Genomic DNA, 14,269 nt, shown 5'->3' with positions numbered 1-14,269 from the left:
TAAAAAGAAGCTCCTGGACTATGTAGTTCTGGGGATAATAACTTCATAGATAAGCGCCAAAACCCCCCTAAACTGGCTAATTACCCGGCAAGCAAACAAACTAACTAGCTGGCAAATTAGCCTGCAAGCTAGTGAACCAGCTAGCTACCTGACGACCTCAAAATGAACATGACCATACGCCCATGGGCATTACGGCGGTGGTAACCAACTAGCCTCGACAATATAAAGATACGACTTCCATAGGTAACGCAACACAGACAATGTGAATTAGATATGTAGTGTACACAAACCTTTTAGTATTGATTTGCCGCCACGAGGATGGTCAGTCAGGTGAGCGCGCGGTGCTCAGAGCCTGGCGCGGTGTGTGGATTCACGGTGAAGCACGTCTCTCGACGTGATGACGTGATGACGTTCGAAGCACAACCCAGGCGCTGAGTCAACCGATGTATGCTGCTGGGTTGATGGATTTTGACTCAGCGCTGCCTTAATCGTGATGCATGCTGGTTAAAATGTGTCCACAGTGACCTGGAGGCTGCTGCAGAGCAGTTGCGCAGTTCTTACAGTGCATCAAAATATTAATGGGAAAATGTGTTATTGTTTGATTTGATAGTGTTCATTGCATGCAGTTAGACAAATAAAGTTGGAGGCAAAGTGTGACAATAATGAAAATCAAGTCAAGTCAAATGTTTCTATCTAACCATTTAATGCCATGCACCATCGTCCAAAGTAGAGCAAAAAACAAACACAAAACTTCACATCCACAGTTTGAAGAAATAATACAGAAACTAAAGAACTGGAACTTGTTCAACTGACTGAATATTACAGAAACTGAAGCTTCCTGTCAGATTCAGTCAGTGTGTCAGTGAACGCATCACTTCAGCTCCGTGACGCCCTCCAGTGGACTGATGGCCGACGTGCAGCAGCTGCTACTCCGATGTGAAGCAGAACCTCAGAGCAGCAGCTGATCTCTGACAGGACACATGATGTAAACCATCATCTTAGGTGATGCACATCAATCATCTGTGTTTCCTCTGCAGATCAATGTGTGTGTGAGCTGAGCAGCATGAATCAGGGTGAGAAGAGAGAGGAGGGAGACCCTGCAGGACCAGGACCTGATCCTGGACCTGAATCTGGACCTGATCCCAGCTGTGTGTGCTTAAGGAATGACCGGTCATTTGGTCGCTACATTGAATTTAAAGGAGAACAAAACTCTGTTGCACAGAGGTAAACTGATAATAATAATAATAATAATAATAATAATAATAATAATAATAATAATAATAATAATCTGACTAGTTTATAAACGGAACCTCTTTATCCTGGATCTGGACTCTTCTGGTCCAGTTCTGGTTCCTCAGTGAGTCTGTGTGGTGTTTAGTGTGCAGAGTCTCCTCCTGTCACAGAAACATTGTCAGTGGTGAACAGTTGAGTCTGTACAGGATCACAGTCACATCAATCTTTCAGCTTCTTGTAATTTATGTGTTTGTGTGTGTGTGTATTGTCGTGTCAAATTCTCAGTGTCTTTAAAACAACTCTCTCTTGTCAAATTACAATCTTTCATCCAAATATTGTGTCTTTGCTCTTTTGTCATGTTATCAATAATTTAAGTCACTTTTTGCTTTCAATGAAAACTTGTCTTTATTTTCTAAATAATTCTGAAAGTTGTGGTTTATTGTTCTGCTGTGTTGTCAGTGGTGTGTGTGTGTGTGTGTGTGTGTGTGTGTGTGTGTGTGTGTGTGTGTGTGTGTGTGTCGTCATGAGGACGGTCACCATGTGATCAGCTGATAGTCTCAGTCAGAAGTTTCATCATTCAGCAGCCTGAACACACAGAAACAGGGTGAGTTGATTTTCTCTCTAATCACATTCATCACATCACTTTAAACTTTAATCTCATTCATCTGATTTAATTCAATCTGAGGAGTGAAGCTGCTGTACAAGTTGAAACACTGAGATGTTTGTTGGAGTTGGTTTATTGAACAAAGCTGCTTTTAATTCCCATTTTTATTCGTTGTTTTCAATAGTTTGATCTCTAAACTGGAGTCAGAAAGTCAATAACTAATCAATAAATCAGAGTCTGATCGAACAGTAAATATCTGTTTAAATTAAATACTGAATCTGAAGAGACAACAGAAGGAAACTTGTCTGAAATGTATTCATCTTGTTTTTAGTGTCACTGGATTTATTTTTAAAGGTTTGAATCAAAGATGGATTTTATAAAGTTTAATGTAATAAATATCTGAGCGCTTCAGTGCTTCTTTGATTTCACTGTGAAATCATCAGTGCTGTAACGTGTTTCTGGGTGTGGTGACAAACTTCTCAACCAGCAAAGAGTCACCGCTTTATTTTACATGTGACTCAAACAAATCAGTTCAACTTCTGGAAGATTGTCAGGTTTTCATGATTTAAACTGATTTTTAGTTTTTTGTCATTAAAAATCGGTCTCAATAAAGTTGACTGAGACTTTTAATCTGAAGCTTCTTCAAGTGTTTAAACTAAAGATTTAACAAAGTTTAACAACTTTTAACAGTAAAAAACAACAATTAATCCTTAAAGAGGTGTTGTAGTGAGCCAGAGATGACATCATACATGACATCACCTCAGACTGCCTGGTGCAGGTCGACTTGCAGACTTCAAGCCTGCATCTGTAGGAAGAGCAATCAAACCCTGAGGAGCTCCACACATGGGGGGCACGCAAACAAAATGACACAAACTCATTCTGAAAGAAATGTGTCTGATGTCATGTTGTCAATCTGCTCTGCTGCCTCCACATGGACAACCCCAACACTCATGTTTTACATCAGACCGTAAAGTTAAATCATAAAGGAGGAAAACAACAATTATTTACAGAGACTTTAACTGGCTGATCATGTTGTGTGTCTGCTGCTGCATCGTAGTTTTATTATCAGGAACACTGACCCTAACCCATTGATTTTCAGAATAAAACAGGAGCAGGAGTTTATTAACACTGTCCATATGACCAAATAAAACAAAAAAAGCAGTTAAACATGAATGTTCTGGGTGTATTCTGTCATTTCAGTGCCATGGAGCGTAAACTGGATTTGTCTCGCCTGACGGACGAAGAGGCCAAACACGTCTGGGAGGTGATTCAACGAGACTTCAACCTCCGAAAGAAAGAAGAGGAGAGACTCGGGTCGGTAATGAACATCCAGAACTAACCCACTGCTGTTTCTGTTGTTTATTTTACTTTATTCAAGTTCACACATGTTTCTATATTACACAATGAAAGAAACAATGAGGAGTCAAAGTACAGAAAGAGCTTTTGTTGACGTCACATTTACATTTCTGTAGTTGTTATTAAACGGAGCTGTGGGTCTTCCTCAGCTCACCTGTGCAGGTGTTCCTCCTCGCCAGTTCTGCGGGAGACTAAACTGAGTCTCATTTCTTCATCAACAGTTTGTGTCTTTGGCCATTCATGTGAGTTTTACAGGAATGTGATTGTGAAAGACGTTGTTGTTGTTTCAGTCGATCACGACTCGGTCACACGGACGAGCGTCTGCAGGAGAAAACAGGAAACTAACAAAGTCGCTCTGTGTTCCCCACAAAAGACTGCGACTCCCATCAGCCCCGGGGCAGACATGCTCAGACAGGAAACAGGCTTCTCTGGATTTATGTTATTGACTTTTCCTCGAACAGACTTCTTCAAATCCATCTGGAGGAGTTTTCCTGTGAGAGAAGTCAGAACCAGTAATCACTAATAACTGATAATCAATAACATCATGATTCAGGAACAAAAAGAAGCTTCTGTCTTCCGTCAGAGTGGAAGAATAAGTCCTCTGTGATGGCTGCATACTGCCGATAATCTGATTATAACTGTGACAATCACAGTGAGACTTTTTAATCTAGTTCACACTTAAGTGTTTGTCCCACAGTCACTGAGAGAAGGCCAGAGGTTACTGAACCTGTCAGGAAACACTGTGTCTATATTCTAATACAAAATACAGAACCAGGGATGTGATCAGAACAGGCTAAGAGCCTGATTACCGCTCATTTAAAAAGAGGGTTCAGATCGAGCCAGTTTGGGTCCATGGAACTCCAGCACAACAGAACCGTCTGGTACGAGTCAGCCCCCGTCTCTGCTGTGTTATTAAAGATTGTTTTTTAGTTGTTCCTAAAGTTCCACAATGAGTCGCGAAGACTGTGAATCACAGATCTGCTGATACAAGAGGCCACTTTAACTCCACCAGTCCACCTGTGTTTATACTGGACAGATCAATCAAGACAATCAATAACAAAGATAATCAGTCCTATGAAGGGCAAGAAAAAGTCATTAAACAACTATTTCTCAATCATAGAGATAAAATAAATTATAATACTACTTTAAATAACAGTATCAGTAATTTAATATAATAAAATAATTGAAGTAAAATAAAACAGTTATGTAAAATAATAGTAATAATAATAATAACTGGAGCTTCAGAGGTTTAAGACTACATTTCTGAAAAAGGTTCACGAGGACTGTTTTTAATGACGTGCCTTGTTTTGTTGAAGCTGCACAAGATTAAATTTATTTAATATACATTTTTATTCAAATTATATGAACTTAAATACTGTAAAGCACGTGGACAGAAAGTGTGACTTATCACTCTGATATTAACTTTACTGATTATTTAGTTCTCGAGTCACCGACAGAATCATCAGGATCTATCTTTCTTTATTGTTCTGTTCTTCACACACACAGTTCTGGTTTTTACAGGGAAGCAGTTTGGATCGAAGCAGCCGTCGTCCTGATGAATCCTGAGCTCCATCAGAGCCTGGAGAGTTTTCTCTGTCCTGTCCAGTTTATAACTTCAGCTTCCAGTTTCACTGACTAAAGGCGTCACATCATTTGTGACAGAGCTGCTGAGGGCTGCTCTCTGGTCATTAAAGCTTGTCTGAACCTACTTATCTATAATATATTGTCTGAACTCACAGTATCACAAGTGAACAGAAGTGAATTCACTGAGTTGAAGGTTAATCTCGGAGGAACTTCAGAAACATTTTTAATGATATTTTGAAGAAAATCTGATGCGCTCCTCCAGGGTTTGTTGACGTAATGGTGATGTGGATGTATTTCACAGTCAACAACAACAGATCCAGTGTAGCTGATGAGGTCACTGCTCCCTCGAGGTGAACCTTTAGGTTGAATGATTCCATCACATGACACTCAGAGAACAAACTGTTCTTTCACAGGATGTTCAGCTGCTTCACCATCTGTTCGCCGTTAATAACCCTAACCCTGAATTGAAATACTTAATTATATTATAATGCTGGTCAGCGTTGTTTCTGAGTCTGAATCAGACGTTCAGAGCTGTCAGCAGCTCCTGTTTGCACTGTAAACATGGACGTACAGACGTCTGCATGACTTTGATACTGAAGGAAACTTTTTCAAACTTTTTCACTCTGAGGAGAGTTTTAACCTCAATTATCACATTTTATTTTATTATTCACACCAGAGATTCAACTGCAGCTCCTCTTTGTGTTAACATCCCCTCATTCTCGCCGTTCTTTCTTATTTGTACAGTGAGTTGAAGACTAAAATCGAGAAGGAAGGTTCAAAGCGAGAGCTGCTGGGTTCTCAGAGTCAGCTGTCTGACTCGCTCTGCATCTGCTGCCTGCAGCCCTTCAAGTTCCTGGTCAACAGTAAGCGTCAGTGTCTGGACTGCCACATGTTCACCTGCAAGTCCTGCAGCCGCTACAACAAGAAGGAGCACGGCTGGGTGTGTGACAACTGCCGCATGACTAGGTGAGACACCTACAGGTGGGTGGGGCCTCTGACGGGCAGGTAAGGAACACTGTGGTAAGTAACTGATACAATATGTGATGATGCAGCGTTGTCTTCTGATGCAAAATCTACACAACAAGGAGCCTGTAATCACATTTATCAGAGGAGTCAATAATCACACAGTCTGGCCTCCAGGAGAAGTTCACATACTAGTATAAACATAGAAGAACTGATCCAGCTTGTTTCCTCCAGTACAGTAACAGAGTTCAGGCTCTGACATGGACTCAGAGTATCAGAGTAAAAAGTCTCCCTCTGAAGGACATTTATGGTCAAAGCTAACTGAAGCTCACGTCATATTAATTAATTCAAAGACTATTAAAGTTAAAGGTAGAATCAGTAGGATGTTCCAGCTGTTCCTGAACGCACCACAAAGACAGTTGATTGTTGAGTCTCATTCCCAGGACGTCAAATAGACACATGTTGGGTTGGTAAAGCGTCCCGAGCAGCAACAAAGAGAGAAAATCAGAAACTCTCTGGTATATAAACACCTTTAATGTTAGCTCAAGCCTTCGTAAACACATTTCTGTCATCTCATGTGATGCAGTTTATACTAAAGTATTAGCTTTGAGCTAACTCTGTTTTAACTGTAACAGCTATAGATTTAGCTTTGGCTATTGTAACATTGCCCACGTTGTTTGCTTACAGCCTGCTATGTGCTCCACCTGTTCAGGTGAACAGTCCAGTAAAAGTATTTTGTTGGTTGTACATCTGCAGGGTGGTGAAGATCGGGACTGCAGGCTGGTACCACGACAACGTCCGAAACCGCTTCAAACGCTTTGGCAGCGCCAAGGTGATGAGGTCACTGTACAAGAGGCTGAACGGAGATGGTGAGTCTAATCTGACATCACTGTTACGTGTGGGTGGGTCCTAACCTCAGTTTATTCTCAGAAGCTAAATGCTACATGCTAACGTGACTTCCTGTGTTTCCTCCTCAGGTGGGCGTGACGACGACACTCAGAGTATGCCGGATGTTCACAGCCGTGAGTGACTGCTGACAAACATTTACATCCAGAGGTTTAACATGTAGAAAAAACAATAAACTGGATTAAAGATTAAATCAGAATTGTGGGTTAGACTTTAAACTTCATCTGAAATGTTTTAACTTTTCATATCTTTTCATATAAAATGCACACCGTCTATATATTCTGCACATTTAGACCAGATTACTGAGTGTCAGCGTGTTTTAATCCCGCCTGCTGTTCTTTGTCCCTGTAGACGTGTTTAACGGTGGAGAGGACGACTATGGCGAGAGCGACGCTCAGCGCTACAAAACGGTGACGTGAGACTAAAACATGTTCTGAGTGTGAATCAGACGAGAAGCTGCAGCTTTAAAACTCCTTTTGTCTTCTTTTCTTTCAGATGAGAAAGAGCAAACGTCTGCTGTCGGTTCATCCGATGGACTTCGACCCGGAGGAATATTTCCCTCATTCACGACGTCAGTCTGTACAGGTGTGACCACACCTGAGGTCTCCTCCTCCTGAGGATATAAAGTCCTCATCTCCTCCTCCTGATGATATAAAGTCATCAGATATCTCTATCGGCTTGTCTACTGTGATCACAGTCTGCACCAGAGAACACATCACTAACTGATCTCAGACCAGATTTACAGCTTTTATGTGCAGTTGAGCTCGAGCTAACACTGTTAGCTCAGCAGCTACAGTAAAGAGTTCAGCTTAAAATAAGGTTTAATATCAGAGAAAGATTTAAGTATTAACAGTGCGTGCGTGCGTGCGTGTGTGCGTGTGGTGCAGCAGCAGATGCAGGAGGATCGAGGGTACAGGAACGATGTGGACTACGACATGTACAACCACCGAGTGAACCGGCGGAAGAGTCTGGACCGATACGCCATGAGACCTGGTACACACACACACACACACACACACACACACACACACACACACACACACACACACACACACGGTACACACCTGTGTATATTCACCTGTACTGGCTCACCTGTGTGTTGTCAGACGACTATGGAGAGAGCCGGATGGTTCGGACTCGCTCTCTGTCTAAGATCAGCTCCTCGGTGGCTCGTCAGCAGTACGTCGACACGTCTGACGAGGACGACTACCCCAGATACGCCCCCGTGTACCAGCAGCCGCCCCACCGCCGCCGCAACAGCAAGGCGTCCTCCCAGGAGAACCTGGGACAAGCCCCGCCCGTAAGACAGATCAACCAATCACAGAGCGCGTTTGTGCTCTGATATTAGTTTCCTCTTTGACTTCCAATCATCTGTTCTCATCAATAACAAAACTGGAGCTTCATCATCATTCACCCTGATCGTGCTCTGATCACACACATTGATCGTTCTGTGATCACCAGTGTTGGGCAGTAACGTTGCTACAACTAGTTTAACTACATGTCTCAGTAGCGTGATGGTGGCGTTGCTGTTTTCTGAACGAAACAGCTTTTCAGCTGTAGCACACAAGCTACATTTTTATGAACCCGTCTGACGCTCAGCGGAGCTTTCTGCTGCGGGCTGAAATACAAGGATCAGTCAGTGACGACACGGCCGATTATGTGGAGCCGACAGAAGCACTTCCGTGTGACGGTGACATCACGGACCAATCCTTGCCTACAATGTCTGTGCTGCAGGGGAGACAGGTTAGCTCGAGTGAGTGAGGGTGAGGAGGACGGAGACGAGCTGATCCCGAGGGATGCAAAAGACAAACTTAAATAATAAATAAATACAGTAACGTTACATATAGGAGGTAAAAGGCAAAGAAATGAGGGAACAGAAAAACTTTTGAAAAGTTTACATTACTCTGAATTGTTGAAAGTATGGTGGTTAGTCATAATTATTAGCTTAAAATATATGTAGATATAGCTACTAATACAGAGTGGGTCTAATAGAAATATCACCTTTGAAACTGCCAGTTATTTGGATACTGGTAGATGGATTGAGCACTTTATTAATCTCAAAGGGAAGTTAAAGTGTTACAGCCACTTGACATGAATCAAAATACAAAAACAATGAGGCAGGTAAAAGAAACAAATACAATTAAAGGCTGAATTAGATACAATAACTAAATAGACTAATTCAGATATCAAATATAAATAATAAAGATGAAACTAGAACACAGACTAGACAACCTTAACAAAAACTACAACTATAATATATTATTTGCTGGGTGTACACTGTTTAATTATGTTAATATGCTACAGTGTAGGACACTGTACATTAGTGCAAGTCAGGTGGATATTGCTATGGTAGTGAGGTGCATGATTGTCCATGGATGTTAGAATTAAATGTGTATTGATAGTTGAATAATACGATATACAAAATAGTGAGAGCACAGCTTATTGTTTAATAAACAACTGAATGTAACATTTTTGCCTTCTTATCTGTCTGATTGACAGTTTTATTGATCACTGAAATAGCTTTGACTTGGAATGAAGTTGTTCCAATATATAAAAAAAAATAGCTTTGATGTAGTTAAACTACTTTTGCCATATTTATGTAGCTTAGCTTGCTGCATTTCTCTGGGGAGGAGCTTCAGTGTAGTGAAGCTAAATTGAATGTAGAGTAACTTGTTGCTTAGCTCACTGCACTTTCCGATTAGCTTGCCCAACACTGCTGATCACACATATTGATTGTTCTCTGATCACACACATTGAACATCCTCTGATCACACACACATTGATCATTCTCTGATCACACACACATTGATCGTTCTCTGATCACACACATTGATCATGCTCTCCCGACCTTCACTCTGCAGATGAACGAGCTGAACAAGCGGATGTTTGCCATCGAGAGTCTTCTGAGCCGCCTGGAGGAGAAGATGACACCTGCTGACGAGGTGAGATTAGACGAGCTGGTTGATTTGATCTCGTCTTCTTTTAAACAATTAGAAGTCAGATGTTTGTTTTTCCTGCAGCTGAGCTGGGTTTTGATGTCATAGAGGTGAAAATCCACTGTGACGTCATCCATCAATATATTTCTTGTCTTCCCGCAGACATCGACTCCTTCGGGTCAGAACGAAGAGGAGAAGCTGAGAAGGAAGCTGAGCGAGCTGGCGGGGAACCTGAGTGATAAGGGTCCGTCGTCGGACGATGAAGCCGGGAAGAAGTTCTCTGTGGGTAAACGTCCGGCCGGCATCAGGGGCGGCCCGGCCCTCAATCTGGACTCTCTGAAGGACAAAGAACTGAGCTCATCCAGCGACGAGATGCCCACCGAGGCTCAGAAGGTAGGATGGAGTTCCGGACGGTAATCTGACCCGACTCGTTCGTGGGTTTAAATTCAGAGTGACAGCACCTTGGAACCTGAAGGTTTCTGAAACACCTTCAGGGTTTCTCACCTCAGAGACACAAGATGGGCCAACACCTGGTTCACATGGCATCGTAGCGTTCAGACATTATGGACTTGAATATTTCTTTGGTAGAAGATCAATCTCATATTTTAATATCTTATAATCAGTCGGACGTGCTTGTGTAGAGCAGTGAGCCAATCACATGCTCTCAGGCAGCGACTCTGAGCTCAGGACATCACATTGTTTCTGACCGGATGACATGATGTGGACCTGTTGTGTTTCCAGCCAACAGCTTCAGTTAAAACTCATCTGCTGGATTATTTTAATATTAAAACATTCAGTTTAGATTCTTCCAGAAGAGCCCAAAGCCTTCAGTCTGACCTGACGTGGTTCAACAGCAGCTCTGACTTCACTCTACAACCGTTTGACAGACATTTCTCAGGAGTTTTATGAACATCAGTTTTAACTGTTTGTTACCAGTCAAAATAAATATATCATTTAATAATAATGTTTTTTTGCCCCCAAGAATATCAGACCAAAATCAGTGATGATGTCATTGTGACTTCTAATCTCTGAACATTTAAAACACGTAACAATGTTTAACGTCAGTTTAATGAAGATCTAAAGTGTGAACTGAAGCTTGAAGGTGTTCTGAAGGTGTTCTGAAGAAGAACTCATGTCTGGAGTGTTTGTGATGTAAAGAAAGCGACTGCATGACGTCCTGCTCACTAACAGACCGACCAGCTGCCTCCTGTCTCAGTTCACAACCTTCACAGGTGTTTGCTGCTCGTACAGCCGGTTGTGTAAATGTGACGTCAGCAGCGACCTGCCTGGATCCAGATCAGCCACAAGTCTTCATCAAACATATATTCATCCACACAACGTCAGAACTCTTCAGTTACTTTTATTGGATCTTTGTCTGGAGTCTAATATCTGTAACCAGCAGGAACCAGATGGAGCTGAACTCTTCATCCAGCTCAGTTAATGAAGTCAACTCAATATTTCCTCTGTACGTTTCTGCAAACCACAGATATGTTTCATCTTGTCCTTATGTTTCATGGTGTCTCTGAGCTCATGTTCACATTGAGGTGTTCTGTTTGTCTTGAAAAATCTGAATCCATCTCATCAACAGCTGGAAAATGTCCTGACGTCTCGTTACAAATTTCTAGTGGTTTCACTCAGACAGATGTTGAGACACAGGTGTGAACAGATGTGAACAGGTGTGAGCAGGTGTGAACAGATGTGAACAGGTTTGAACAGGTGTGAGCAGGTGTGAACAGATGTGAACAGGTTTGAACAGGTGTGAACAGGTGTGAACAGGTGTGAACAGATGTGAACAGGTGTGAGCAGGCGTGAACAGGTGTGAACAGATGTGAACAGGTGTGAGCAGGCGTGAACAGTTGTGAACAGGTGTGAACAGATATGAGCAGGCGTGAACAGGTGTGAACAGATGTGAACAGGTTTGAACAGATGTGAACAGGTTTGAACAGGTGTGAACAGATGTGAACAGGTTTGAACAGGTGTGAGCAGGTGTTAACAGATGTGAACAGGTGTGAACAGATGTGAACAGGTGTGAACAGGTGTGAACAGATGTGAACAGGTGTGAACAGATGTGAACAGGTGTGAAAAGATATGAGCAGGCGTGAACAGGCGTGAACAGGTGTGAACAGATGTGAACAGGTGTGAACAGATGTGAACAGGTGTGAGCAGGTGTGAACAGATGTGAACAGGTTTGAACAGGTGTGAGCAGGTGTGAACAGATGTGAACAGGTTTGAACAGGTGTGAACAGGTGTGAACAGTTGTGAACAGATGTGAACAGGTGTGAGCAGGCGTGAACAGGTGTGAACAGATGTGAACAGGTGTGAGCAGGCGTGAACAGGTGTGAACAGATGTGAACAGGTGTGAGCAGGCGTGAACAGTTGTGAACAGGTGTGAACAGATATGAGCAGGCGTGAACAGGTGTGAACAGATGTGAACAGGTTTGAACAGGTGTGAACAGGTGTGAACAGATGTGAACAGGTTTGAACAGGTGTGAGCAGGTGTGAACAGATGTGAACAGGTGTGAACAGATGTGGACAGGTGTGAACAGGTGTGAACAGATGTGAACAGGTGTGAGCAGGCGTGAACAGGTGTGAACAGATGTGAACAGGTGTGAACAGATGTGAACAGGTGTGAACAGATGTGAGCAGGCGTGAACAGGTGTGAGAAGGTGTGAACAGATATGAGCAGGTGTGAACAGGTGTGAGCAGATGTGACCTGTGGTTTGCAGAAGTGTTACTGTGCTGACACTGAGCTGGATGATCGTGTTCTGGTGAGATGGACCCGACATCTTTAAACCATCTTGTTGAGGCGGATCCATTCCAAGATTTCCAGACTGACGTATTTACAGATGATCTCTGACATTAAGCTCATGCTGTCGGTTCCTCTCATCACTGATAGTGAACAGAGATGACACACACAGATAAACCGGTTCAGGTGAACTGAACTGGATGACCAGCAGACCGGCTGGCGTTTCTGAGTCCAGGCCGGTGGCTGCTGCACCATCAGATGTTGTTTTCCAGCTGCTAACATCTGTCCCTCTACATGGCTTTCAGAGATCCACCGCCGCCGCCCTCTGTGACCTCACCACTGAGGTCCTGAGAACCATTAATGCCACAGAAAACGCAATGGTCGAGTACGGCCTCTGTGAGCCGGTTGACAGATCCCACTTAGTAGGGACTGACGTTAAGCAAGCAGATGATGCTTTCAGGGAACTTGAGGAAAATGTAAGCTTCAAACATGAACTGCACGCCTCGTCTCCCCCTAACCTCCCTCTGTGTGAAGGTCCAACTAATTTGAACCCTCCCAACTCGTCTGAAGCATGCCACCAGTCTGGACCGGCTGCTGCCGCCAACAGGGCTGAGTATCAGGACAACAAACTGGTCAGTGCGGCTCCAGCTGGGTCCAGCAGAACCAGACACCAAGGTTAAAAGGTTCAGAGGTTCAGACTCAGTTTATGTCCGGCTCATTAATCCGACAGCTCATGATTACAGAACCAACTGACAGGACCGAGATCTGATTACTGTTTATTGATTAGGAGCTGCACCTCGTCATACAACAGGTCTGATTTCTGTGACTCGGGCCAGCAGCACTTCCTTCTGTTCTCACAGTCTTGATATAAGATGACGTCATTGCTCAGAGAATTATGAAATTATTATATCCAGAGAAACAAACAACAGTTTCTGTGTGATCAGCTGATGGTTGAACCAGTTTGTGTTTGGTACGCAGCCCTGTTCTCATTGACTGTCAGCGGCATGTCGACGCCTCCCCGGTTCACTCAGGTGTCTTTGTCCTGTCACCTGTCCAGGTGTACATCGCTGCTGGGCAGTCGTATGAGCTGGAGTCCAAGCTGCGGCGCCTCGAGCAGAGCGCCAAGAATCGTTTCGGAGGGACAACGGACTCGGAGCTGTCGGAGCTAGAGGACGTGGTGGCGCTGACCGCGGCTAGAGTCCAGAGCGCCGAGAGCGAGGTGGGTCTTGACACACCTGTACCGCCTGATGACACGCTGAGTGATGATTGGTTCTTCAGCGATGACACACTGAGTGATAATAACAAGACAATGAGGACACTTTCTGTTGGACTAGAAGAGAAGACTCGTCTCTCAGTCGTCTCAGGAAAAAAGACAAATCAATGAAATCTGCATGATAAAATGATTATAATTAATATAATCTTATAATTATTATTAGTTTATTTGTCATTATAAGACCCTGTTTTGTCTCTGCAGGTTTCTGATATTGAGAGTAAGATTGCTGCTCTGAACGCTGTCGGCTCGAAGAAGAAGGTCAGAATCACAAGATGAATATTATTATTATTAAAACCTTTTGTCATAACATTTTAACGAGGTCGTTGTTCATTCCACACGTCTGCAGAAATTACACATTTTACATTCATTTTAAAAGACCTCAGAACTTACTGTAAGACACGGATCAATAACATTCTGCTATTGTCTCATAAATATCTTTAATTCTTTGATATTTTTCAGGAAACTTAACGGACAGAAACAACGAGGAAGTTTCCTGGAACAGAATCAAAGAAATGATCAGAATATTATTAGTGAACTCTGCTGACCTTTAACTGAACAATCACAGTTTTCTCAGAAGGAAAAGATCGTTATCGTTAGTTAATGAAGGAGCGTTTGTCTCATCGGTCTCTTATAGTTTCACTTTCTGTACTTCTGTTTGGATGAAAACA

The 14,269-nt window shown here is 42.9% G+C and overlaps 2 protein-coding genes across 12 annotated transcripts in view; one reads left to right on the top strand and one right to left on the bottom strand.

The window, feature by feature from the left end:
- dytn (dystrotelin) overlaps positions 1-487 on the bottom strand; it is a 44,878-nt gene extending 44,391 nt beyond the window's left edge. For 9 of the 10 annotated variants that reach the window (XR_005073140.1, XR_005073146.1, XR_005073143.1 and 6 more), the window contains exon 1: positions 291-487. The gene's annotated coding sequence lies outside the window, so the exon portion shown is untranslated. The remainder of the gene's footprint in view (positions 1-290) is intronic. The other variant, XR_005073148.1, reaches the window with a different exon arrangement.
- A 1,231-nt stretch (positions 488-1,718) lies between these two features.
- The window catches only part of mlpha (melanophilin a), a 13,151-nt gene continuing 600 nt past the window's right edge, over positions 1,719-14,269 (top strand). The window contains exons 1-13 of one of the 2 annotated variants that reach the window (XM_037090541.1): positions 1,719-1,837; positions 3,038-3,151; positions 5,522-5,743; positions 6,497-6,609; positions 6,718-6,762; positions 6,998-7,056; positions 7,142-7,231; positions 7,537-7,639; positions 7,753-7,946; positions 9,508-9,588; positions 9,745-9,975; positions 13,386-13,547; positions 13,803-13,859. In XM_037090541.1, coding sequence (XP_036946436.1) covers positions 3,042-3,151; positions 5,522-5,743; positions 6,497-6,609; positions 6,718-6,762; positions 6,998-7,056; positions 7,142-7,231; positions 7,537-7,639; positions 7,753-7,946; positions 9,508-9,588; positions 9,745-9,975; positions 13,386-13,547; positions 13,803-13,859 — 1,467 coding nt within the window. In that variant the 5' untranslated portion in view covers positions 1,719-1,837; positions 3,038-3,041. Of the gene's footprint in view, positions 1,838-3,037; positions 3,152-5,521; positions 5,744-6,496; positions 6,610-6,717; positions 6,763-6,997; positions 7,057-7,141; positions 7,232-7,533; positions 7,640-7,752; positions 7,947-9,507; positions 9,589-9,744; positions 9,976-13,385; positions 13,548-13,802; positions 13,860-14,269 lie in introns of both variants that reach the window. The other variant, XM_037090540.1, reaches the window with a different exon arrangement.

The sequence above is a fragment of the Acanthopagrus latus genome, chromosome 24, assembly GCF_904848185.1.
Source record: "Acanthopagrus latus isolate v.2019 chromosome 24, fAcaLat1.1, whole genome shotgun sequence".
Lineage (NCBI taxonomy): Eukaryota > Metazoa > Chordata > Actinopteri > Spariformes > Sparidae > Acanthopagrus > Acanthopagrus latus.
Note: the sequence above shows the minus strand (reverse complement) of the source record. Positions and strands in the feature narration are given on the sequence as shown.